This window comes from Caloenas nicobarica, chromosome 1 (genome assembly GCF_036013445.1).
Source record: "Caloenas nicobarica isolate bCalNic1 chromosome 1, bCalNic1.hap1, whole genome shotgun sequence".
In the NCBI taxonomy this organism is placed as follows: Eukaryota; Metazoa; Chordata; class Aves; order Columbiformes; family Columbidae; genus Caloenas; species Caloenas nicobarica.
In genome coordinates this window covers 13,797,429-13,825,028 of record NC_088245.1, presented here as the reverse complement: position 1 = coordinate 13,825,028, position 27,600 = coordinate 13,797,429, and the positions used below count along the sequence as shown (strand labels likewise).

Genomic DNA, 27,600 nt, shown 5'->3' with positions numbered 1-27,600 from the left:
GTATACACAGAATAAAGAATGCAGGAAGAGGGCAGTAGATGTAGGTTCACCACGGCACAGATACACCTTGAAAGTAAAAAACAACAAAACACACGCAACACCACAAAACCAAAAACCAAACCAAAAACCAACTGAAGGGAAAGCAGAGCATTGTTTTGGGAAGATGACAAATACATTAGTCCAGCTCGGAACAGGTTCAGACTTTCAGATTTGTTCTCTTGATTTAAAATCATGGAATTTTAATCTTCATTAGCCAAATTTTAGTAGATTAAGAGTGGCATAAGAGGGAAATATATGTTTGAAATATAATGAACAAGCCTGATACTTATAGGATACTGCATATCTTAGAACATACCTAATGTATATTAAATAATAGTGATAGTACTTAATGAGACATAAGAGAGCATTTTGGATTCAATTATCAAGAGCTTTTGGTGCACCCCAACCAGTGAGGGACAGAAACAATTTTTAAGAAAAATCAATTATTTTTCCACTTGTGGCATCCTATGACTTTCAGACATCATATCTGTAGGAAAATACTGCTTGTTAAAAGTTATTAGAGTTGGATCATACTTGGATGCCTAGTTATATTTCTACGGTCTGGAATGTAGACTGGTTAGCTCTGTATTGGAACAGACATATCCATTTGTGGATGAAACGGGTGGTGTCGTCCTTTTCTGCTACGAACAAATAGGTATTGACAACTATAGCAAAATACACATTCTACAAGTATAAAATATATGTCTTATCAAGAGTAAAAAAAAAATATTGCTCCAAAACCGATATAAACTTAGGTACTTCTGTTACAACATCGAGAATCTTTAGCATCATGATATCATATGCTATAAAACATACATGATGTGACATCAGAAATGTTTATTGCTAATAGAACACGTACAGAAATAAATTTTATTCTTTTAAGCTGCAGAGAAAATCCTGTTGTTCTCAGGCAGCAGCTATTTTTTCCTGTATGTTCCAGTTTTTAGAAGTAGTTTCTCCAGGATATAAGCTCTGTCCAGAATGCTCTATAATCTGCATTCAAAAGGACACAAAGAAAGAGAAGGGGAACATGGAAACAAAGACTGACAATAAAACCAAGCAGTAACTCAGTGGATGTCAACTGATAGTGGACTTTTTATCCAAGCTTTCATTTTTCATAATCCAACGCCTGAGGGATAAGAAAAAGCTGATTCCAACCTGGCTGGAGAGCAGCACCCTTAGTATAGAATGGTATGGAAAAATAGCACAGGGGCAATGCAGGAAAAAAAAAAAAAAAAGACAGGTCTGTCAGCAGCAGATCACAGAAGCTGAAGGTAGATACAAGGTTGAAAGACAAAGGACACTTAAGAGCCAGAACACTGCCATCTGCTTGAAGTATGTTAAGGACTAGATCAATAGAACTAATTGCTATTAAGAGACAAGTGTGTGCATGGCTAATTTATTTTTTTTTTTAAAGAAAGCACTCAAGAGTTGTACTTTATGAAGTACAGTAAATGCCTTTAGTAGAATTCAGAAATGGGGTTTTAAGTTAAAAATTCACTAGATCACATACTAAAAATTGAATTCTCAAAACAAAACTCACAGCATTATTTCTAAATACATTGAGTTGTCCACTGTTTTATGTTTTCAGTCATCCAAAACTGTCTTAAATATGATAACTTTTCCATAATTTGTTCCCTTCTTAAAATAAAACTTCAGTGTTTTGTCTCAGTACTATGAAGTTGTCTTATTCTCTCATCACAATGAAAGACCTCAGCACTATACTCAAATTTATGATTTTTAGAAAGTTGAAAATGTTCTTAACTGTTACGTTTCTGTTGATTTCAGACAGTGGGCATCACAGCAAGTCACTGAAGTCTTTAGGTCATCCAGTGTGGGTTACTGAAGAATGAATTAGTAAAATAAGGCAAACTGACACCAACATATTAAAAAAAGAGATTCAGTTTATTGGAGCTCAATGTACAGTTTTCCTTGCCAGAGTGAGTCCCTGCTGCCCATAAGCTGGTTAAGGTTGTTTCCTCAACTCTGAAACAAAACAACCACCATAAGCTTTACCATTTCTGACTATACCAAACACAGAAGATGCATTTCTTCAGTGAAAAATTGGGTTTAACATAAGTCATCCAGCAATGAAAAACGGGGGTTTTTTGGAGCTGGTAGGGGAAAGTTTGGCTTGGCAGCAGAGAATATATAATCAGACCATACCAATAACATTGAGAAATAAGCAAAAGCTGGCAAGACTGAACATGAGCCCTGGCAGAACAGAAGTCCAACAGTATACCTGGCAGCATTACCTGGGGCATGGCCAGTGTATCAAAGGAAGGGATTATCCCCCTCTACTCAGCATTCACTACATTACACCTGGGATACAGCATCTGGTGTTTGGGCTCCCAGGAGAAGGGAAGCATCAATAAACTGGAGTGAATTCAGCAGAGAAGCCCTGTGATAGTCAGGACATGGAGCACCCTCCCCAGCAGAAGAGGCTGAGGGGTGAGGGCTTGCTTGGCCTGGAGCACAGATTGCTTCAGGACCTGACAGCAGCCCCCTCATATCCGCCAGGAGATTAAGACGACAAGAGCAGGCTCCTCAGAGTGGTGCATGAGGACAGAAAAATAGACAATAGGCACAAGCTGAAACAAGAGTTTCAGTCTGGATAGAAGGAAAAAAAATCTTTTTAACCCCAAGGACAATCAAGCAGTGAACAGTTTGCCCAGGGAGGCTGTACGGTCTCCATCCTTGGAGGTGTTCAGGCCACAGGATAAAGCCCTGAGCAACCTCATAGCTGGGACAGCTTTGAGCAGGAGGCTGCAGACTAGACACTGCTTGAGCAGGGGGGCTGGACAAGATGACCCCCAGAAGTCCCTTCCAACCTCATAATTCCATGATTCTGCAGCCTCCTGAAGCTTCTTCTAACATGAGTTTTTCTAAGAATTTACCAAATAAAAATTTAAAAGACTAAGCTAGTTCTAAAACCAAAATACTCTATTACCTTTTGTAATATTATTCAGATTTCTAATGACTACTTTAAACAGTAACTTAAACTAGAAGTAAAAATAGGTCTGGTTGTTTTCAATTAAGACGTCACTCAAAACCTGTAGAACATTTGTTAGAAGAAGAAAGCTTCTGGTACAGGGTTAGAAAACAATTTGTTAGTTACTAGCAAAGCTCACGGTACAGAAAAAAAAAAATGGATTAATCCCTACTTAATATTTTAACAAAGTCAGTGTGAAACACTGCCATATGCCAGACACTTAAAATAGTACTGAATTTTGGACAGTCTTAAAAAACCAAAAATACATTTACACAAACCAGTAATACCAAAATTTAAAAAAAACAAAACACCACACACACAAAACTCAAAACACAAATTAAATCAAGCTATTCTATAAATAATAAAAAGGCAGAAAATTAAAGGGAGCGAGAGACAACAGCAGTTTCCCATTTTAATGCAGAATTATACAAAAATAAAGTGTCAATACAGTCACTTGTATTTTCCCCCAAATATTTCAATTTAAAAAAAAGTCTAGCACTCTCAGTTATGTTTTAGTTTGACTTCTAAATAAGTCTCTAAAAAGCTAAGGATACATCCCCAAAAATCGAGAGATTAGTGCATTTTTTTCAAGTTAACTGATAAAATTCTTTCTCCAGTTACTTCTGGAGAAAGTTACTTTCATCCCTATGAAAACCCACCCACAGAAGTTGGAAGATGTGAGTTGTTCTTCCTGTTTCTATCAGCAAAACCATGTTAGGTCTCTGGAAATTGAAAAAAATATCTTGTGGTATATTTTTTTTCATACACAAAAACCTTTCACTTAAAACTTCACATTTTCTTTCTGAAGCTTTTAAGAGTTGAACCACTTGATCTTAAAAGTTACTTGCCTTTGGAAAAAATCCATAAAAACCTAAAGGATGTTTAATGCCCTTTAGGAAGAGATTAAGTGTCTAACTAGCACTTTCAGAATTGAAATCTAAAATATAAAGTTTATTCAACTGGAAGGTGTGTCTCAGTGTTAAAGCTGAACCTGATTAATTAAGGAAAATGATCATTATCTGTTGATGGAAAAAAGCTACCTCCTGTGTTAAGAAACCGTTATTTAAATACTCTTCATCTTCTATGAGTTTATTTAACAGAAGGAAAAACAGACTAGCAAGCTTAATTTAATTCTGTGGTTTAATGACTAACTCATAAGAATGTGTATTGCATTCATTTTCCAGGACTGTTAACATAGATCACTTAGAAACATAAGAAGAGTGGTAACAGTACAGCTTGGCCCCGAACAACACTTAGTGAGTGACTATGGCTACTACCATTACCAAAAGTCTTTGGGATCTGGGCCTGTAACCAAGTTATTTACAGAAGGGGAAATCCTTCTGTCTGTTTTCAAGATACACTGAGCCTTGTCTATGATTCTGTTACTTCAGTTTTCTGCCATAGAAATAATCAGAATTTGAGTTTCTCACTTGTGTTGATGAACTATAAAATGGGCAAAGGAAGGGCCCCAATATTTTATTAGAATAATGCAACTGATATAATGTATATCACAATGGATAACTCTGAGTTATCCTGTTGTATAAAAGCTCATGTTCTTGAAAAAAAATTTGAGCTGTTTTTATTTCTGAAGGGGAAACAATGATTAGCATAATGGTTTGGAAATGTTTAAATTATCACAAGCCCCAGTCCCCCTCCAGTATGTAATACATCAATGATTAACGCTTTGTGATATAAAAATTATACATGGCTAATCATTGATATCAACAAATGTAAGAGAGAGAACTAGGTTTAAGGCAAAATGATTGCATTTGATGCAAGTTTAGTCTTTTCTCATGTCCTTTCCTCCCATTTTAATCTAAAAGATGACACCTAGACTCAGTCTAACTTGTGCAAAGGCCAGCAGGTACTGTGGTATCAAAAGCCAGACAGTGTGTCTTGCCCAACTGCAAAAAACCAGTCAAGTTTGGAAAGGATCACGTTCAGCTGTGCACCTGTCAGTGCTACTCCTGAAAAGAGGGCAGAAACATCTGTGAGGAATTGCCCCCTTTTTATTCTCCTTATGAATATTAGCTTTTAGAAAGAAGGGAAAAGTGAAAAAATATCTCAGAAGATAAAACTTACCTACTGTGATACTCCCTGTTTTGGTCTGAAGGCTGGTGTTACCTGTTAGGAAAAAAAAAGGGGGGAGAAATATTAAAAGCACATTATTTAATTGGTTTCTGAAATCATAAAGGCTAAGTAATGTGATCCTATACAAAGGCATTATAGTTGTAGTATGTCTGATTTGCATATAAAAGCAAAATAGCACACCAGTTCTATTGCTTGAATATTATTGCTTTACAAACAAAAATCTCAACACGTGATAACAATGAAGTGATTCCAAACAAGAAAAACACTCTGATTAAAGCTTAAAGACACAGACTGGATGTAAGGAAGAAAAAAGCAGAGGGGCATTGCAAGGCTAAAGCATAATATTTTTAAATTTTATTTTGGGCCACCCTTTTTTTTCTTTAATTGATCTGATGCCTGCAACAGCACTATGGAATATTTGAGTAGTTTAATAGGATAAAATAAACTGTTTCTATTTTCCTCTTTTATATACATACACGCCCCATCCCTTCACCAGAGGAGATTTTTTGCGTTATCCCCTAAGTCTACCTCCTGGACTCACTGAATATTACCTACCCTCTCCAAACTTATGTGCATGATGATCCCTTGTTAATGCTTTTCATTGACCTCAGTAAGAGTAGAGTCTGTTGGACAAACCGGAGAACATCAAACAAAAGAGTATATGAGGCATAAAATGTAGAATGGTATCCTGCCGAACTTGCATTACTTTGAACACGCACTGGTGTTTTAGCCTTCTAAATCCCAGAATACATACTCTTCCCCCTTACCTATTGCATCAAGAGAACCTGGAAGGACACGTATACCTCATAACAGAAAAGTCATCTATACTACTAGCAGTCCAACGAGTTGGTAGAAACTCCTATAGCCCCATGTATGTTACACATGTATAATTGTCTCACAAAAACAATCTTAAATTGAAAAACTAAACCACAATGTCATTCCTGCCACTCCCTCATCCTTCCAGAAGGATAAAAAAAAATTGATCAGAGTCATTTAGTAATAAAATTTAAAGGCTTTCAAAAAATTTAAAAATTTGCAAAAACCAAGCTCTGCACCCATCTTTGGTAGTTACACAGTAGTAAACAGCCATTAGGGCAGAATGCATTCCACTGTATATGACTTGTGTTTTTCTTAGTGGTCCATGGGCTGAAAGCCAGAAAAGCAGCCTATCATCAATTGTCTTAAATCCATCATTTCAAGCACATAGTGTACAAAATACTTTGGAGTTCTGAAAATCAAGAGTTGAAACAAAACCTTATTTCAATGAACTTGAGAGACATTTGGCTTTACTGTTTGCTGTTTTTAAAAGGCACACTATAATTATCCCATCCTTTTCCCCATTCTATCATGACTAGTACTTTTTTTGTACCACCTACAAAAAAGCCTAGGGTTTTATCAGCTAGCAACTCCCATAGAGCTGAAGCTGGATTATACTCTGAATATAGCCCCTGGGACTTGTGAAACTGCTGGTCTGTTCTTCGTTTTTCTGAGTTTGCTTCCATTTTGATGAGTAGGTCCTTGAAAAATATTAAACATTTAGAAATCAAACTCCTATTAACTACAAACTTATATGGCAGATAAGACTAAGGTTGTGTAACAAACATATTAGTGTGATAGGCTCACTTCAAACATTTAGCTGGAACAAAAGTTGCTTTTAAAGCAGATAGGAACGTCCTGTGTGTTGTAACCTGCCATGTCTACAGACAGGGTGCAGAGGTGTACTTTTGGTTGTGTAGGTGTTCCATGGAGGTCAACACTTAAAATTAAGCTAGCCAAGTATTCTTAGGACAAATCAAGGATACAGAAAGCCCTGACTAGAGGTAATTTCTACTTTTTTTATTATATCCAACTGACTTCAGCATTGTAGTGCAATACTATAAAAGTCCAAAATATAACAGTTTTAACAGAATCTTGATGAAAGTGGCTTAGAGGGTTTTTTTATTGCTTCTGAAGAAATAGTTACATTTTCTATCATGTACAAGATTTCCTTCTCCATAAACACTATAAAACTTTAAACTACAGCATTACAAGTCAGGATCAGTATAGGACCAGGGCAAAAGATGGCCTTTAGGATATAAATAAGGGCATCACTTTACATTGTATTATTTCCATCCCTTCAATTTGTTTAAGGCTCTCCATGTGTCAGGGTTATTCTGATTAACAAAAAAAAAACCAAACCAACAAACAACCCAAACAAACCACCATGCAGCTTTTTATCACTTTGACTTTGCATTTTAAATTTGTATCAGACTAAAGCAGAGACACGCCTAAAAGGGAACAAAAATAAAATTAATTTCTACAATCCCACTTCATATAGAGTGAAATCCAGAAACACAGCTGAAATTTATGGAACACACTTTGGTCTAGCAGATTCTTTTCAGAAGGGATTACAGAGTGCCACACTCATGCATTATACTCCACTACCTTCAAAACAGTACAGATTTTCTACTTGGTCTTATTCAGGTCACTGACAGGATAAAACAGCTATATGTTCACCTCTTCCTATATATTAGTTAGCGTGTAAATATACAAAGAAACTTCCATAACCGTGTTTTCCAGTGTGTTTCTCTCACATAATGAAATAGTTACTAGACTATGACAGAAGAAGAGGTCAAAAGCAAATATAAAGTCCTGCACATGAGACAAATCATCCCTATAAAGCAGTAAAACTTGAGTGTAGACTGTCTGCAAAGAAGCTTTGCATGGCAAAGGCATGGGCATCCTGCTGGACATCAGCTTCAGTATGAGTCAGTAAAGAAGGTCAACTGCACACTGAGCTGTATGACCAAGAGTATAGCCAGCAGGTAAAGCCCTCTTGTGAGACTGCCATTTGGAAGACTGTGTCCAATTTTGGGCTTTCCAGTCAAGACAGACACACTTGCAAAGAGGAGTGTCTTTTTTCCCCTATGTCCCCCTCTGTGGAGAAGTTTTACTATAATGTTATTGCCCCTTGGATAAAATAGAAAATTTCTCAGTCTTGGAGCTCTTGCCATTTTGTTTTTCAAGCGTCCATGGCACCCCTAGCACCTATTATGAAAACTGATGAAAATGTCTCAAAACCAGTTTCTTCCAAATAATGCATTATTAATTTGCTGTAGAAGTATGAAGCATGCAAAGGAGCAATTAAGAAACCTTGGCCACTGACAGCATTAGAATGATACAGCCCAAGATTCAGCTACAAAGTGGGTCTCAGGCAGGTTTGTAAAGTTTGTGTTGCCCAGACTTCAAAGTTCCCAGTGCAAAAGCAATGAAGTCTAGCTCAGTTTTGTGCGCAGATGTGCAGATTGTATGCCAACTATAATATCAGCATAGTGTCAGCTGTAGGGAAATAGTGGACTTAATTGCCCAATAAACCATCTGACCAAGTATTTGCAAACAGAGCTACTACTAAAATTGAGCCACCTCATGAGCAAAGACTAGAAGTGAAAGTGACCAATTTTTTTCTAACAAAACATTATAACAGGAGTTTCTTTCTTCCACTAATTTGTTTATTTGTTTGTGTGTGTATAGATATATGCAATATAATAAAAGACTTTAAAAGTATTTGCTCTTATTATTAATATGATTGAGGGTCATGATGATTTGCAGAAAATATTTTTTCTGAAAAAGCAGACTAGAAGTACCAAGCAAATGTTAACATGCAATTGTTTTTAAAAGAAACAGCTAAAATAACATTAGGTGTTCCAGACCCATTTAGTAGAGAGCTCATGAAAATAATCCTGAAATAACATAAAAATGTCTGTATAATTTGGACACAATTCTGTTTGTTTTCACATTGTTTCTCAGCTAAATGACTATGAAGCATTACTAAAGATGTAAGTCACTAACTATCACAGTTATAATTTAATTTTTGTACCAAGAAAACAAAAATAAGCTTTTGGACATGCACAGAGGCATGAACATGCTCAGAAACTGATCACTCCACAGTATCATTCTATCAGTTTGAAGTTAAGGAAATAAAACAAAAACAGCTTATCAGACGGAAGTACTCGTAACAATACAGGCTACATATTAGAAAAACACAATAACAAGAAAAGAATTTCTTATTTCTGCCTATGCATGCTGAAGTGAACTTTACCTAACAGGTTTATAAACCATTTTTAAGTTTACTATAAATGGACAAAGGAGTTGCTCCTTCAAGGAAGCAACAAGAGGAATTTCCCAAGTAATATGACAACACAAAATTGCTAAGAAATCGCAGCAGATTGTTTAAAAGACATATGGCTGGAAATCTGGAACTCTGACCTGAGTAATTTTCACTTTTTGTACACCCTCCAGTTTGTTTTATTTAATGTTAAATCACCACAAATGAATTACAGCACAGTCAGAATTCAGTGTGAATTTTGTTAAACTAGAAGACCACACCAGATTCCAGCCTTGGCTGCTGTTTATATAAAAGACTCTCAGGTATTTAGTTTTGGTTCTAGGTGAAAAACATTAAAGGGTGGATGGATTAGAGGCTTTTTTCCACCCAGTCAAAGAACAGAAACTGCTACTGCTCTGTTAGTGTAGGGTGCCAGCACACACAGACTATTTCTGCTAAAAACTTCTAAATACAATTGAGTTTTACCATAGTTCTTAGTAGATGCTGTGTTACTTCTCCTATAAAGAAAATAAAGGATGGAGAGAGAAGAGGAGAAGCCTCTTTCAGTATAATTTTCATTGCTGCATTTTAAAATATTTGACATGCTTAGTATCTGTGATGTTTCTTCCCCATAATACACACTTTTTGCTATTTCACAAGTGTGCTATAAAATTATTTTTAAAATAAATATAGTATGCTATATGGTAAATTAATTCTTATCAATTCAGTCTCTAAAAAATACAGTACTGTTTTGTTAATATATCATGCACAGCTGATCTAGTAACAGTTTATAGCATTAGTCCATTTGTTACTGTAAGCATTATGAATACCTTCAAAGCAGCCAAATTTGTGACAGTATTTCCATCTTAGCATGAATACTTCCGAGCAGAATATCACCAGCTACTGAAGACAGAGATGATGATTCTGCATAGAGATACTTAGTTTTCAGCAGGCCATCTTCAGTGGATATGTTGATGGATTCACCCTGCAGCTTCTCTATATTCACACTCTAAGAGAAATGAACTTAAATAAACATAATGGAAAACTTGTCACAGTTTGAAAAGGCAGAGGGAAGTAACACTATTAAAGGGCAAAACAAATAGAAGCAGTTGTTGGTGCAAAACAAACAGAATCAAGTTCTTGATTAAAAGCTACACAAGGCAAAACAAAACAAAACCACCAAAAATGAAAACCAAAACATTTTCTTCCAAGAGCTCTGAACAACAAGTTAATGATTCTTTATAAAATTCCTATGATTTATTACACCCATCATACAGGTGAAGAACCCAAACAAATCACAAACATGGAAGAAAAACTGGATTATTAAAAACTGAAACGCTTCATACAGCATTATGACACTCAAAGCACTGGTAATCAGGTTTCTGGCACCATATACTGAAACATCCACTGTCTTTGTTACATACAGCTATTTGTGCAGATTTTTAACTGGCTCACTTTGTAGACAGAGCTCCAGTGAAGGTTTGCAAAAAAAGCCACAGTGGCTCTTTTCTGTCAGTATAATTGTTCATATTACCTTGATTATTCAGGCCTCTATTCTTGGATTTAAGCTCCAAGCTATACAAAGCCTTGAAAAATGAGGGATAAGATCTCAATTTCTACTTCTTTTCAATAGAAATGGAGAGAAATGATAGGATTTGAAAAGTTGCACTATGAATAGATTCGAAGAATAAAAGGTGAGAGACGAGATTAGATACGTACAAGTAACAAATTGTGCAACATAATCTACGCTTATTAGAACAAAACAGTTGCATATGAATGTGATTTGTTCTATCATATGAATTTAATTCTATTCTTCCTTATTTAAACTTGATTTATGATTGAATCATGCAATAGTTCATACTTAAACCCCATTCAGCTTGTTTTTATATTGTTTACGCAGACTTTAAGTGAATTGTGCAAAATCTATATATGTTACATTAATTTATATATGGCCTTCTACATCAAACTGTGACTTATGCCAATTTATCTTTAAATCCACTTTGTCATTTTAGCATTGTCATCTTTTGGAAAAAAGTTAAAACAAAAAAAAAAGAGTCTGCTGACCCTTCCAGTGTTATGTTATCTAGAGAATACACTATGGATGAGGTAAGAGGTATTCTGACAAACAGCAACTAGTGTTGCACAAGCTCCATGCTGCATTGTGTCCCAAGTAATGAGCTAAAGAGGCTGGTTTAGCACAGACTATATGACAGGCAAATCGTATCGTGACTTTACCAATCCATACATACTGACCTTTAAGCTATCTTTATACCTTAAATCATAAGATTACAGAAGGGACTCATCTTAAGTCTTTTGATGCGATGCAATGCTACAATACATAGTAGGTCTCCAAGAGTATAACAAGATAAATTAACCTTTGAGAAAATCTGGTCATCAAGGTGCTATGCTAGAATTAGAGATACGTGTCAGTCAATGTCAACAATCTCTGCAGGTGATGCTTAGAACTATGCTACAGAAACTAAGCGTCAACAGTAAACAAACCCAATTATACTAAGGCATAATTTGTCACAACTTAAAGTCAGAGCAATTCAGCTTTTCAATGTTTCAATGCTTCTAACAAAACCTGAACAAGCGGAGACCTTAATAAATGTAAGTTTAGATTGCATCTGCCCTAGGAATGCTTCCCACAGAGCACTCCACCACTCCCTCACCCAGGATGGCAAAGCATAAACCAGCCGTGGCACACAGTCAAAGCAACAAATAAAAGAAAAGCCACTGCCATTTTAGGCTCTACACTCTACATCTGTTCTACAGAGAGTTAAGTGACTTGCAAAGTACCTCTCCAATTTTAGCAGGGTCATCATTGCTATCAGCATAATGAAAATGGAGTAAGGCACAATTTATGTGCCAGGGGGAATAAAATAAAAATATCTGCATAGTTTGGGTGAAAACTGGCTGCCTTGGGGTATTCCTGAATGGGAAAAAGAAAGCCCCCAAAGTACATCTGTTACTATAGTATGCAAGTTTTGGCTCCATTTACCTACTTATTTAAATAATATGAAGTACTGTATTATAAACAAGTTCATATACCAACTCATCTTATTTACCAGACTCAGCCGCCTTCTTTAAAAATGCACAGCAATAAAAAGTTGTCTCAGATAAAAAGAAGTTCTGAGACAGCCAGTTATTATTAAACGAAACACAAGAATCTTACAATACAATGAACATTTGTTTCAGAACAACCCAAATCTGAGGGGGAAGTCAGATTGGTCAAGGCTGAAAAATTACGCTAGCTAGGGAAAGCATTAAAAAAAAATAGGATTGCTTTTTACTGAGACTAAACATGTGTTCAGTCCCAAATTCTTTAACTTTTATGAGTTTTTGGCAGAACACAGATGTTTGGCTCTGTTACATACAAGTTATAGAAAAGTCCCTGTGGCACAGATTAGATAATGAGTCCCCAGTAAAACAAATTTGATTATTTTTGTTCATTGAGCCACCAGGTTTTCTGGAAAAATTCCTTCCCTTGCGAGTAGAGCATTGGGAGTTGCAGTTACTGAGACTGACCACATGCTCAAGTTCCCTCAGTTTCCCACCCTTTAAAGGGTCTATCTCCATAAATCAGACTGAGAATAGTTTTGCACCTGAACACATTTTCACCTGAAACTAGCATCTTGCTGTGTTTAAATACAACATAAACAACTCCTTCCCCACATATTCCTCATCTTAGCCTTTTTGTGCTATTCTTGCTCAAATATTTTGAGTGTCTTCATAATTTTCCCCCTTAAAAATATTCTGTTTCTCAAGTGCTTAGTGTCTTTTGCCACATCCTTTCCTTTCCCACCTCCAGGAGGCAGCTGGAAATGCTGACAGAATCATAACTGCATAGTGTTGACTACAACTGATGGAAGAAATATCTCATACAAACACACAGAGGAGACGTAAGGCTGACTGATTATTAACAGAAGTGGTCAACTGAGAAAAGAAATATCCCACTGTCCTTTCTAACTACCCAAAGTTTGTTAATGAGAAGTTTAATAACATAAGGCAAAATATTGTTCCACAGCTGTAAAGTCATGTTAAAATTACTCCGTTCACTCAAGTTAAAGCTTTACAACTGTAAGAGTGATTTCTAGCAATACTACAGTCTAAATAAATATTTATCACAAAAAAGCACTTCAGCTTGATCTGTATGGAGTTTGTTTTGTTGTTTCAGAAGAACAGTGTGCCTGAAAAAAGCTGATTTTTTTAAACAGCATTTGAAGACCTATATTTTCATGTAGACATAGATCTCATCTTTCTACCATCCATTTGTTTTTATCAACACCAGCAAGATGCTATTTGAAACCAATTCCATGGACTGCACTGGTGTAACAAAGTAGTTTGGGATGACTAAGCAGCACAACTCTAATGTAAAGACCACCACGCTAATATGTTGTGAACAGCACGGATCCACAGCAGTCAAAGCACTTCCTAGACGGCACTCAATCTTACTAGTAGAAAGCAAGGATTCCAGTTTTCAGAATCTTCCAAGAGAAGTGCTCTGCAGGAAGATGGATGACATATGAAGAAAGCTGTAAATTACTGCTGCCCTCTTCATCAGCCTCTGGCTGCCAGTGGCTTAGGATGGATCCTAACTCCACGAACTAGTAATAGTCCCAAGGGAACTACCAATCAATTAGCACTGATCACTCCAACTGTGGCATCGACAGAGCACATCACAGTCAGGCCTTACCCACTCTGCTTTATGCTGGGAGGTCTTGCTGAGATGAAAGTGTTCAGGAAGAAATATCAGTGGCACAGCTACAGCAGCCTCTACACCGTTCTGTACATAAAAGGCAGGCTAGCATCCACTACAAAGACATGCAGGCAACTTAATGTCAACAGTCTTTGGAAAATCCAACAGCAAGTTGCTCAGTTTACAGGAGGAAGTTAAAAGAACAGCTCACAGCTGGCTCTATGTCAGTGAGCATATAATCTCAGAATCCAATCTACAGGGTGAACAACAGTGCCAAACAGCACTTCACAGGGGATGTTTTGGACTCCCAGGACTTAATAGCTTGGTCTCAATTCTATCCTTGGCTAGGAAGAGTTACTAGTACTCTGATTCTTCCCAGTGCTACTGGTTTTAAGGGCACCTATTGATTCTGACAGCGTTGAGTACAACCAAGCTACTTGCAGACTTGGCTCCACGCATTTGTATAGTAATGCTTCAGATCTAATGAATCCTAATGCAACCAGTTGCATGGACATTATGATGCCTAAACATTCAAGTTGAGCCTAAGAACCAAACTGGTTTCACCAGGCTGTGAAAACTGTAGTATTATATAAGGGAGCCCAGCTCTGCATTATTTTAAATAACTGAGAATTGACTACTTATGGTAAGAAACAAAGCCAGGCTCAAGCAGTACAAGGTTTGTCCCATACTGCCACCTGCTGAAAAGCGCAAACTGCATCTCCACAAAACTCTTTCCCTGTCCAGCACTCTTTTTACTTCATCTCATAACAAGATTACACATGATTATATTTCCTCAGCTGCAAAGAAACATACAAAACCTCCTCTTCCATTGTTACAACCACATAAGGCTGGAAGTGTACAGCATGTAGACATATCAAGCCACTACTCATGAGACACTAAAATAAACTCATGACCCTATTGCAGAATCTGCCAAGTAAGAAGTTTGAGTGTTGTGAGGGTCTGCACAATTAAAGCTGATGAGTTGTTTCAGCTAGCACCACCTCTGTGCTGATGGAATGATCACATGCTTATTACTGCTTTTTATGTGGAGCCTGTTTACTAATCCAAATCATAATTAGACAGACAAATGTAAGTAAATAGTGAAATAACAATCGACCAATGAAAGTCATTAAAAATTCTTCAGCACATGCTTCAAAATTCAGTGATTTTGCAAAAGACAAGCTGAATAAGCCACTGAAGAGAAAGTTTTACTTTTTACTTACACCCTTCTCTGTTGCACAAATATCTGTATTTCCATAAAGAGTTCCAAGACCAATTACTTTACCACCGTTTGTCCGTATATCGATTTTATGGCTCTGAAAAAAAAGTTTTAAAAATCATATGGTTAGGATAATCATAATCAGAAAATAAGTTCTTGTTTTTCAAGTTGTACCACAATAACCACTGTGGATCACAAACTCCCATTTTACTGTGAGAGCCAGACATGCTGCTTATTTCCAGTGGACTCAAACTCAAAACAAGTCACCTTTCTTTGTAACCAGACACACAAGGGAAAGAATGATAAGAATGATGCTGAGGAACACTTTATTCTCAATACAGGTGGGTGTGGGTTTTGTTGTGGTGGGTTTTTTGTTTTGTTTGGATTTTGTGTGTTTGTTGTTGTTTATTAGTGTTTTTTACTAGAAAAACACAAGCAGCAGGGGGAAAAAGAGGGAACTTTGTGGTTCATTTATACTCCATTCAGAAGAAAAGGTATGTATATACCCAGTGCTGCAGGAGATGTGAAACATGAGCTAGCAGCGAGAGACGAACTTTCACTCCCATGAGATGCTACTTCAAATTAGGTATTGTGCATATATCTACGTTAAAATCTCAAGTTTTTGCACCAATAAACCAGGTTTCAAATAAAAAATGCAATAAGCCTTATACCTTTCAACTGCTGCTGTACATAACTGATGAGAGATGAAAAAAATGTACAGAAATACACACAAAATAAACTAAAAAAGACAAAAGAACAGGTCTTGAGAGTAAAAGCCAAGCACTTGTAAGAAGGGAAAAAAATTAAAATCAGATTTAAATAATCTAGCTGCATTCATAAGATGCAACTTCAACAAATCTGACTTTAAGAAGTCTACAGATCTCAACACCAAAGCTCTTTTGCTTAAGTTCACTAGCATGAAAGTTGGAATAACATAAAATTTTAAAAATATTCAGCATTTTTGTATACTTAATGCTGAATAAGCTTCCCTGAACACACCCCTCCCCCCCCCCGCTTCGTTTTCCCATGTCACCACCTCCATTTTCAGATATATTTGTGTTGAAAAGGGTATTGTTCCTGGAGATGGCGCTTAATTTAGGATACCATCTATTAAATTTGACAATCAAGCATATCAGAAATATTCAAGATACTTAGACTATTAAACACCTATCTGGATAAGCCATAATAAATTGCATTAAGTAGGTCTAATCAGATGGCAATAAGATTAAACACTTTTTAAAAAAAAATAAATACATGAAATCAAGTTTCCAGTATGGAAACTTATACTGCTCTGATACATTTCTGATCAAACACCAAGGACCAGAAATTTCATGGGGTTTCATAACACAGTACCCATCAAAATCCATTAAAAAACCCACACACAGAATACTCATATTTTCTGTTAAATTACTAGCATGCATGGTTAAGAAAAGTAGAACTCAAATTTCTAGGTCTTCTATGAAGACACCGTGCTGCTGCATACCAAAAATGAGCATGTTTTTTGAATTAGAAGTTATACAAACAACTTCTTGCAGCTCGTGGTGAGTTAAGAGAATTAACAGTTGTGAAGCTGTTTGATGGCACTCTTGAATAATCCAGACATAACCAGATTTTTTTTTAATTTAAAGTCATTGATCAATGATCTTTCACTCTCCACTGTAAAGAAAGGGTGTCTTATTTTGCTAGTCAATGAAGTTTGCAAACAGCATCACAGTGAAGCAACATTCGACAGCTTTTCAATCCATCCAAGGGAGGGCAGCATCACTTCAATTTGCTCAGTAACGTATGTTCCCTAAAGGGGAATCAGCTCTTGTACTGCACTACAGAATCTGGTCTGTAAGATTTTTAGTAGCTTTGAAAAAACCTAAAATTCTGCTTCTCACTAATAACTCTTCTTCTCTGCTAATACAGAGTATAATTCCTGAACCTATATTAGAAAAATGGAGTTACAGATGCCTTACTAGAACTATAGTACTTAAAAACAGACTAAAAACTGATTGTACAGCTAAGAGATACTGCAATTGAACAATTGTTTGCTCTTGCAAACAGCTACATGGTCAGCAATTTTAATTTAAAACCTTCATCTCATTACTTCAGAGTTAAAAAAAACAAGAGTGGTGGTATATCTTCCCTAGTAATGTGTGTTGAAGCCACCCCAGTTATAAGAACAAGGAACCACTCATCACTCACGACCCAAAAGAATACTTCAGGTAACTATTTTAATTAAAAAAACCCAAAGCCTAATAATCTACCAAAGCTTTAAGAGTTTCAGTTGAAATCTGCAGTACTTTCTTGATACTTTTAATTTTAAAAGTCTTGCATTCCAGGACAAGGCCATTGCTCTCATTTGAGGCTTAAGGGAGCAAAGCAGCTTCCCATGGACACATCGAGGTGCATGCGCAGAGGAAGGATCATCTTTTACACCTGTAGTTTTCCTGACATTTTTGTGAATCAAGCAAGGCTCAAAGTTGACAGAGAAAAAAAAAACAACACCAAGCTCCTCTAAACCGTAATGAAGCCATGGGGGAGCTGGGCTCAGAAGGTCCAAACTAGTGACTTTCCAGCCTTCTTTTCAGTTCACTAGAGAGAATTGTGTCATTGCTACTTGAAGTCTCAAGAAAAACAGAACTGACTATTTCATTTTTAAAATTCCTTTTTCCATAACATCACAAGAAGTTCTTGACAATTGTGATGGCCTGCGGTGATTACTGTTACTACTGCTGGCCAAAACTAACTTTCTTTCTCATGTACTGAGGTTTGCTGTCATTATTGTATAAGAGTAATTTTTAACCAAAGCTTCAGACAGCAGTAACACATATAGTACTGTTAACATTTTGTTAGATTTTAGTTACTTTTTTTAAGAGTAATATGGTCGACTACATAGAATCTGGGAGATACAAGTTGTCTGTAGTGCACTGAAGCGCAAGTAAACCTAGCTCTATATTAAATTTCCCATTAAGTTCAGTTTCCCATATATACACTACATAATCATCTCTTACCATGGTAGCAAAAAACATTGCAAGGTTTTTCATAACACAAAAATACTTCAACTTAGGAATTACCCTACTTGAAAAGCCCTTCTTTTGAATTTATACCAATTCCTGCAGGTACAATCGCAATTATTCAAGTGAATTTGATTCCAAACGGCACGTAAGTCAGATATGCTTTGCTTATTCCTACAAAAGCCTATGCCAGCAAACCTGAAGTCTTAAGCTCAAATATATCTGATAAAGACTATTATATATATCATAATCATGACTCTGTTTATTCAGTCAGGTACTTTGGACACATAGTGCAACTTCTGATTGAAAATGAACCTGAAGTGTTTGTCAATAGCACTGATATCAGAATTCTCAAAAAGCCACAGAAGAAAAAAAAAAAGAGTCCCAACTGAGCAAGCATAACTATTAACCTACTAGACAGGAAATCCCAATCTGTCTCTTTTTTTCTTTGAGGGGCAGGGAGGGCAGATATCAGGCTTACAACTGTCACTGTTTCTGCTGGCTTTGGCTATTAAAGGTACTTGGACTTCTGACTCCACATTATTTAGTGTTATTGACGTCATGTCACAATTGCATGCAGTAAATAAAGGTGAGGTGCTACACACACAGTAACACTTAGACATAGAGTAATTCTCATCTCCAGAACTGGTATTCAAGTTGTTTGTTTGTTGTTGTGGTTGTTTTGGTTTTTTGTTTTGGTTTTGTTTGTTGGGGGGAGGGGGTGTTGTGGTTTTTTGTTTGCTTTGTTTCCTTTTTTTTTTTCTCCTCAATGTTATACTCTACCACACAATCCCTTTTAAAAACACTCATGGAGCAGGGAAGAGTTCTTTGTACCTTTATTGACTGCAAGACACTAGTCCCCTTCTCAGTTTCTATTTTGCAGTTATCACACTCTATTTTCTTAATCTTCACGCAGCCAGTCCCTGATGTTTTGATATCCAAATCTAGAATTAAAAGAGCTTTATTAGCAACAGAATGACAAGAGTCAGATCTATTTAACATGGTACTTGATCAGTTTGTAGTAACTACAAATAGTAGGAAAAAAAAGCAGCTGCTTTGTTACTAAAGAACCTTCTTGCAAAGCTTGGCCACATACTCTCAATTACATGTCAAGTCACTATAAACAATTGACACAGAAAAAGTTGTACACCTGTGTATTACCTTCAAGAGAGAACAGTAAGAGGCAGCAGAGTGACTGTAACCTCTGGCAAGGAATCAGCAAGGTATGGTTCTTAAAGAAGGTTTTATCTTTTTTTTAAGCCACTCCCAAATTCCACCCCTATTGCATGGCTACCCTAGTCACCAATTCTATTAGCAATTCTACTGAGACATTTGGGTACCCTGACATGGATTTTGGGGTGGGAAGGTTGGCAGGTTCTTTGAGGCCACATGCAGGGTAACAAGATTCAACAGCACAAATACACAGGTCTTGCTTAGACCCTATGCTTCTTCAACAGCATAACACAAAAGCGGGTATAGAAGAGTTCGCATGTGTCATTCTCCCCCAGCCTTCTGGAAGGCCTGACTTACCTCCCTGGCATGAAGAAGGATGTTTGCCTCCACTCTGAACCACCTCACCTTATTACTGTTCATAAACTCCCACAAAGAAAGTCACTAGATCTTGTGTACAACTCTGCTATCAAGGGAGTAATTTATGGGCTTACAATGCTTCACACAGGAGCAGCAAAAGCATTTTTCTGCCACTTGAGCCCACCCCTGAGTTTAATGAACTGGGAAGAAGTTTGAGAATGTCCAGTCTGGGGATTCTGACTATTATTAATAATCTATATTACTGACCACCATAATGACTGGCAAATAGTGAAGGCAGAAGAGGAAAAAAGTGGTTTTGTTCTTCTAAAGATAAAATACAGAAAGAAAAGTTTAATAGGAGTCAGAAGTAAAGCTTGGCCACCACTTTGAAACTTACAGTTCTCCTACTTGACTTCGGCAGAGAAATCTCTGCTCTCTTCAGAGTATATAACATGGAAAAGCATTGGAACAGTTTGCCAAAGTACACTGTGTAGTCTTATTTCTTGGGGTTTTTCAAAACAAGACTGGATAAAGCCCTGAGTAACCTCTTCCGACCCTGCTTTGAGCTGGAGGTTGAACTAGAAACATTCTGAGGTCTCATCCAGTCTGAATTATTCTATGATTCTAATATAATACGTACCTACAAAAGCAAAACATAAGAACCACATGGGAAGACAGAACAGATTGTTCTCAAATTCTGGTTATGCAAGACCTCAGCTGGGTTTACCTCTGAGTACTCCATCCATGCACAGTAACCAGAAATCAAAGAGCTGGTTTCAGGTTTAATTAGCATATGCAGTTTGATATACCAAGACACAAGGCTACTTTTATGTGCTGAGCAGATTCTGAACCTACAGCCATGTGCCTACACTGTCTGTGGAATTAATAGCTAACAATTACACGTGACCTGAAGGAAAATAAATAAGCTAGATTAAAGAGAGATTCATTGATATCTAACATTTATGAAGGTTAAAGTATCAGAGAGAATTATCGGATTGTGTTTGATATTGAAAGACTACATACAGCATATGACAAGACACTAAGAAATATAGGATCCTTTAGTAAGCAGCCCAGTAGGACAAGTACAAGTTGCTTTTGGTTTAAAATGCATATTTAAGTCCATCATCTTGCATCTTCTGTGCATGCCCTTCAGAGTCTAAGGACTTAGCTAAGTTAGAGCTTTCTGGATAAGCTCCAATCTAAATTGTGAAAGTTGTTATGAAATGCTGCAACTGCAAAACAAATAAATAAGCTAGAATACTGTAAAGACATTCCCAGCAACTTCTCACAGCTAAGTGACGGAGCTCAGACAAAACTGTCTAAACAGAAAAGAGTTAACATTCTCCTCACGCATTTGAGGAAGGCCAGTGAAAAGCCAAAGTACCTGCAGAGCAACAACAGTTTCCTTCTGGTTTGAGATGTGTTTTTACAAAGGATAAGATCTTTTACTTATGTAACAGTGTTTCATAGATAATTCTTTCCTAAATAAAGAAAAGGAACAACCCAAGCACAAACTACTACTCTGAGAACCCAAAAACCAAACCAGAACCAAGAGGACATTTAAAGTAGAACCTCACTGACAAGTAGCAAGTCTACCTCGCTGAGTACAAAAAAATTTTTACATTTTAGGAAATAAATCTCCAGACATGCCTGGATAACAGCACGAGCAGACAAGACTAACATCATGCTAATTATCGGGTGACAAACTAGTAAGAGGAGACTACAATCTACAGACTGTCCAAGGAACCAGAAATGCATGATGTTACCACAAAGCCATGTGGAACAGCTTAGAAAAACTATTAACTAAAAGTGCCTGTTTCAAGAAGGAAGACTGTAAGACCATCTGCAGGGTTGGTTGACATTCAGAATATAAGAATCTCAGAGACAGGACAAAGGCTAAATGACTATTTTTTTCTTTCCCAATCCATCAGGATCCACTGAGACCTTCAGGAAGGCCCTCCCCATTGAAACTCTTTATGAAGGCTGAGATTCTCCAGGTCTTAATACAATTAATTCTACCCCCTGAGAGCAACCAAGGTTGGAGTAATACATAATAGTCACTCAGAGATCCTGCAGAAACTCTGAATCACAGAATGGTTGGGGTTGGAAGGGACATCTGGAGATCATCTAGTCCAACCCACCTGCTAAAGCAGGTTCACCCAGAGCAGATCACACAGGAATGTGTCCAGGCGGGTTTGAATGTCTCCAGAGAACCTCTCTGGGCAGCCTGTTCCAGTTCTCCTCACATTAGACGGAACCTCCTGTGATTCAGTGTGTACCTGTTGACCCTCATCCTATCGTTGGGCACCACTGAGAAGAGTATGGTCCCATCCTCTTGACACCCACCCTTGACATATTTACAAGCATTGATAAGATCCCCCCTCAGCCTTCTCTTCTCCAGGCTGAACAGACCCAGCTCTCTCAGCCTTTTTTCATAAGATGCTCCAGATCCCTGATCATCTCTGTAGTCTGCCACTGGACTCCCTCCAGTAATTCTTTGTCCTTCTTAAACCAGGACACCCAGAACTGGACATAGTACTCCAGATGCAGCCTCATCAGAGCAGAATAGAGGGGGAGGAGAACCTCCTTCAACCTGCTGGTCATACTTTTCCTAATGCACTCCAGGATACTGTTGGCCTTCTTGGCCACAAGGGCACATTGTTGACTCACGGTCAACCTGTTGTCAACCAGAACTCTCAAGTCCTTCTCTGCAATGCTGCTTTCCAGCAGGTCCACCCCTAACCTGTACTGGTGCCTGGGGTTATTCCTCCCCAGGTGCAGGACCCTACACTTGCCTTTGAATCTCATCAGGTTCTTCTCTGCCCAGTCCTCCAGCCTGTCCAGATCTCACTGAATGGCAGCACAGTCTTCTGATGTGTCAGCCCTTCCTCCCAGTTTGGTATCATCAGCAAACTTGCTGAGGTTGCACTCAGTCTCTTCATCCAGGTCACTGATGAACAGGACTGGACCTAATACAGACCCCTGGAGAACCCTACTAACTACTGGCCTCGAAATATCAAATTACTAACAGCTATTGGAACCAAATACACCTGCTGCCAGAAAAATAAAGGTTAATAAACAAGACACTGGGTTTCGGTTCAATTGCCTGTAATCCTGGGATGGACTCAGTGAATGTACTACAGACAAGACAAGGTAATCTTTGCACTAGCCAAGCAGGAGAGGAAAAAAAAAAGTCAAAAAGTCAAAACTAAAAATTTCTCTTGGAGAACACAGTCCTGCTACAGTTTAGTGAAAGAGTCAATGAATATATAAAAAGTAACTGTTGATCTGTTTAAGAGAATGAAGTTGGATTTTCAAATGTCTTTGACAATATCCTTAGTCCTATATTGTCTTTCAGCTATAAACTACGCATCATCTTCAACACTACATGAAACTGGATATCAGCACAAATACCAAGGTTGAAAAGTTCCAATGACACTGAATTATTCAGACTAGTTAAAAACTCACCGATAAATTGCAAAAAGATAGCAGGAAATTAAATGGATGGTTTGCCTTGTGGGACTCTTTGCCAAGAATCATGGAGTTTGCCAGGATGCACTCACCCTGAAGCTGTTTACATGTGTAAGCAGACACTTGGAAGAGAGACTCACTGAGGGGCTGAGCTGTGTCAGGCTCAGAAAATCCCGAGTTGAAAACAGGTGACAGTTAAGAGAACACTTAAATGAAATATCATTTATGTTTGTCCTGTTGTCACTCTTCCGTAAGCATCTGTTTATGACTACTGGTGGAGACAGGAGAGCAGTCTCACTGGACTCATAGTACAAATCGGTATAGCCATTCTAACATACACAAAATAAAGCATACTAAGGGCAGAGAGGGGTGGGGTAAGCCCCGATATTATTTACAGAATGTTTGTCTCTATATTAGTTGTTAGGAAACAAAAGAAACTGTAAGTTTTGATACACATATCTAAGAAACACCATTTCAGTTAGCAACAGTGTTAAAAAAAATTTATAGGAATGAGTAAGACTGGAAAATGAAAGGAGAATGCTGCCATGATAAATCCATAACACTTCTCCATTTTGAATGATATACAGTTCAGCTTCTTCTAAATGAAAACAAGAAAAAAGACATATCAGAATTCAAGATATAGTGGGGGAAAATTAAAAGATAAAAGGCGCAGAATGTCTTTGCTGTAAGGGTCTGGAAAAGTGGTAGCAGAGAATATAACACCATGCTTTACAAAAGTCATAGATAATGTGTATGACGCATAAGTAGAATGAGATTATTCACCATTTCTCAGACCACACCTGCAGCAGTGTTGAATAACCACTTGAAGCAATCCAAAGGACTGCATTTTTTTGCACACTGAACACCTTTTCTAGCATCATGAAACTTATGCTGTACTGTACAGACAATTGCACAACTCTGTAGGAAAAAAACCCACATCAACGACTACATAGAAATCCCTCTGGGTCAAGTACTCCCTAAACTCAGCTCACTGAGAGGAATTATCCTAGCAAGTTTGTTCTTTTCCTTCCATAAAGTTAGAGCCACTGTCGGTATTTCAGTCCAGTGCAGGTGTTTATTGGTTTCAGCCACTAGAGCTGCTCTCCCAAATTGCTTGTAGGTTCTGTACCAGAAACCCAGTGCAGATTTTTGCCTTGTGCTCAAAAAGATAATGCAAGATTTGTACTAGACAAGGGAGCTCTTCTTGGCATTTAATCTGTATTGTTACCTTCCAGACTTTTGATCTCTGCAGATGGCCACTCAGCACAGCAACCACTAGTGGTCCAACAGCCCTACTGGGAACAACACTTGAGCTGCAGGTGTGCACAGCGCATACTGAGGGCTGTTGACTCTCAGCTGAGCTGCTGTTACGTGTTTTCTGGAACACCAGCTGTCAGAGTAAAAATAAAAGCGTGCAGTGCAACTACCACTTAATAGCACAAGTTTCAGCACTAAGCATTGCTGACGAAAACGTCAACAACAAATCACATATCCAAACACCAAAGAAGTCAGGAAACACGGAACCTCCTGAACTAGAGGGGGCATGATGCCATTTCCGAATTTCCACTGCCAAGGGTGCTTCCAGCCGAAGCAGCAGCAGCGCCAGCACCGTTCCCGGTGCGCCCCACCTGAGAGAACGATCCCGCCCCCGTCGCAGTCGCTGTCCCAGCAGGGGCAGGCGGGGCTGACGGCCGGGCGCGCAGCCGCCCCGCCCCCGCCTCACCCACCGAACTTCACGGGCGTCCTGACGTCCACGACGGCCTTGCTGTCCACGCCGTCCGCGACGATCGCCATCTGCTGCAGCGCCTCGTCGTACTCCACGCGGACGCGGTCCCGCTGCCGGCCGCGGGGCGGGGGGCTGCCGCCGCTCACGGCCACCAGCACACGGTCCGCGTCCGGGTAGCGCTGCGGGTCCAGCGGGCGGACGCTCACCTGACAGGGCAGCCGCACCCGCAGCCGCCCCCGCGGGCTGACCGCCAGCGCCCACTCCTGCAGGGGCTGACGGCCGCCGGGCTCGGCCGAGCCGCTGCAGCCGCGGCGGGGGACGGGCGGCCCCCACCACCCGCCCGCCGCCCGCACCGCCAGAGGCGCCCAGCGCGGGGGCAGCGCCCTCATGCCGCCGGCGCCGGGAGCCGCGGCAGAAGCCCCTGAGGCGAGCGGAGGCGGGACGGGAGCCGCTCCTGGCGGCGGACAGCCGTTACAGCCGTTACCGCCGGGTCACGTGCCGCGGCTGCACGCGGGGAGCGGCACCGGCGGCTGGTAAACAGGCGGCGGCTGCTGGCGCGCGCACCGGGAGCGACAGGCGCCAGCCCCGCCCGCGGGCTTCTGGGAGTCGTAGTTCGCCGGCACGCAGAAGAAACTACAAGCACCCGACAAGGGGCGAGACTATATGTGCTCATTGGCCTATCAGCGAAAGGGGAAGGCGGAGCCTTTCTGTGGTCTGCTTCTATTGGGCAGCGGGGCGGGATGGTAGAGCCAATCAGAATCGAAGGAGCGGGCGGAGGGCGGTTGAGGTAGGGCAGAGGCGGTGAGCCGCCGTCGCCACAGCAACCGGGGGACGCCGCTCGGCCAGGCGGGCCCGGCCGCGGCCGCACAGGTAGGGCCCGGCGGCGGGGGCTGCGCGGCCTCGAGGGACTCGCAGAGGCCGGGGACGGGGGAGGCAAAACCGTGGCTCCAACGCAGAGGTGGGAAACGAGTCCAGCGGTGCTCGGGCCTTAGTCCTGTTTGAGGAGTCCCGAGGGGGCTGGGGCCCGCATTCACCTTCCGTGTCCCTGCGTGCCGGGAGTCTGCCCGCCGCTCCGAGCTGCCATCTCCTGCGTGAGAAACCGAGGTGCCTCAGGGCGTGAGGTTATAAAGGTACTGGAGAGTGTCCAGCAGAGGGCTACAAAGTGGATGAAGGGTTTGGAGGGGAAGCCGTATGAGGAGGGGCTAAAGTCACTGGGTTTGTACAGCCTGGAGGAGACTGAGGGGAGAGCTCATGGCGGGCACAGCTTCCTCACAAGGGGAGGACGAGGGGCAGGCGCCGAACTCTTCTCTTTAGTGACCAATGACAGAACCCGAGGGAACAGCAGGAAGATGTGCTGGGGAGGTTTAGGTTGGACATTAGGAAAAGGTTCTTCCCCCAGAGGGTGCTGGACACTGGAACAGGCTCCCCAGGGAGGTGTCCCGGCCCCAACCTGACAGTGTTCAAGAAGAGACTGGACAAGGCCCTCAGACACATGGTGTGAACTGTGGGGTTGCCATATGCTGGGACAGGAGTTGGACTCAATGATCCTTGTGGGTCCCTTCCAACTAAGGACATTCTATGATTCTGTGAGGGCCTTTTCCACGGTCCCCTTGGGCTGACTGTGGTGCAGCCAGGCACTAGCAGGTTTCACCCCGCTCAGCCTCTGCAGCCACAGGATTTCACACCTGCAAGGAGGAGGCAGGATAAGAGAAGAATGGGAAGGGGGAAATGGCAGGGCTTTGGGTGGCAGCCTGGTCTTTGTTAGACTTCAGCTTACAGTGAGACTGCATGTGTTGAAATGTCCTTGGTAAGAGGATGAAGAAGCAGTTTGGCAGATGTGCTGGAAAAAGTTTTTTCAAAAGTGGTATTGCGGGGCTCCAAAATTGGTATCTGTCAAGACGGCTTGATTAACAGTTATTTATTGTGACTGCTTTTTAACAGTTAACATACAGCCTAGCTGTTCTAAAGCCAGCCAAATAAATATTTTCCTGAGTTCTATACAAATATGTCATGAGACGATTGTCCTTCTAAGGTTTACAAAAAAGTGGGGAACTACTGAATTCAGTTAAAAATACTTTTTTGGACTTCATAGCCTACATTATCGTTGTATGATAATTTAAAAAATGAGGTGGAGGGGTGTGGACATGGATGATGTAAAGTCAGGGGCTGAATTATTTTCATGTTGTAGTTTATTGCCAGTAATGAGCATGAAACATGCATAGAAAGGTGCATTGTCTTAGCTACATTGCAACACAGTAAATAATGAAATCTGGGGTTGTCACTTTACTGATTTGTTGCCTTTTGCACTCCATGTGATGTTTTTCTTCTTTTCCGAAAATAACCATGCAAGCCATGCAATATGGTGTTTAGTCATCAAGCTCTTTTCATCTTGTTAGCATCATTTCCAATTTTATCACTGTCTGGCATTGATTATTTATGAATCTGAAATGAGATCTGAGTGTCCAAGAGGAAAAAAGATGGCCCTAGCTCTTTGGTTCATCTGTAATTTTCACTGTGGAAAGTTTAATAAAGATTCATATTCATCAATAAAGCAATTTAAGTTAAATTATTTAATTAGTTTACATTATTCAATCTCAAAAACTATTAAATGAAACACAAAAAGGGCCAGCCTGCCATATGATAGTTTAGCATAGAAAAACAGAGTTCTATAAAGACAAAAATGTATCAAGAAATATCTGGGGACATGACAGGGGATACAAGTTTTTTTTTCAGGTCTTCAGAAATAG

The 27,600-nt window shown here is 39.6% G+C and overlaps 2 protein-coding genes across 2 annotated transcripts in view; one reads left to right on the top strand and one right to left on the bottom strand.

Moving 5' to 3' along the window:
* FAM185A (family with sequence similarity 185 member A) overlaps positions 1-25,399 on the bottom strand; it is a 40,048-nt gene extending 14,649 nt beyond the window's left edge. The window contains exons 1-5 of the mRNA XM_065644968.1: positions 24,855-25,399; positions 18,961-19,070; positions 15,129-15,221; positions 10,078-10,215; positions 5,114-5,156 (exon numbers count right to left, since the gene is read on the bottom strand). Of these exons, the coding sequence (XP_065501040.1) occupies positions 5,114-5,156; positions 10,078-10,215; positions 15,129-15,221; positions 18,961-19,070; positions 24,855-25,242 (772 nt within the window). The 5' untranslated portion in view covers positions 25,243-25,399. The remainder of the gene's footprint in view (positions 1-5,113; positions 5,157-10,077; positions 10,216-15,128; positions 15,222-18,960; positions 19,071-24,854) is intronic.
* Positions 25,400-25,675: 276 nt separating this feature from the next.
* CCDC146 (coiled-coil domain containing 146) overlaps positions 25,676-27,600 on the top strand; it is a 78,571-nt gene continuing 76,646 nt past the window's right edge. The window contains exon 1 of the mRNA XM_065656121.1: positions 25,676-25,723. The gene's annotated coding sequence lies outside the window, so the exon portion shown is untranslated. The remainder of the gene's footprint in view (positions 25,724-27,600) is intronic.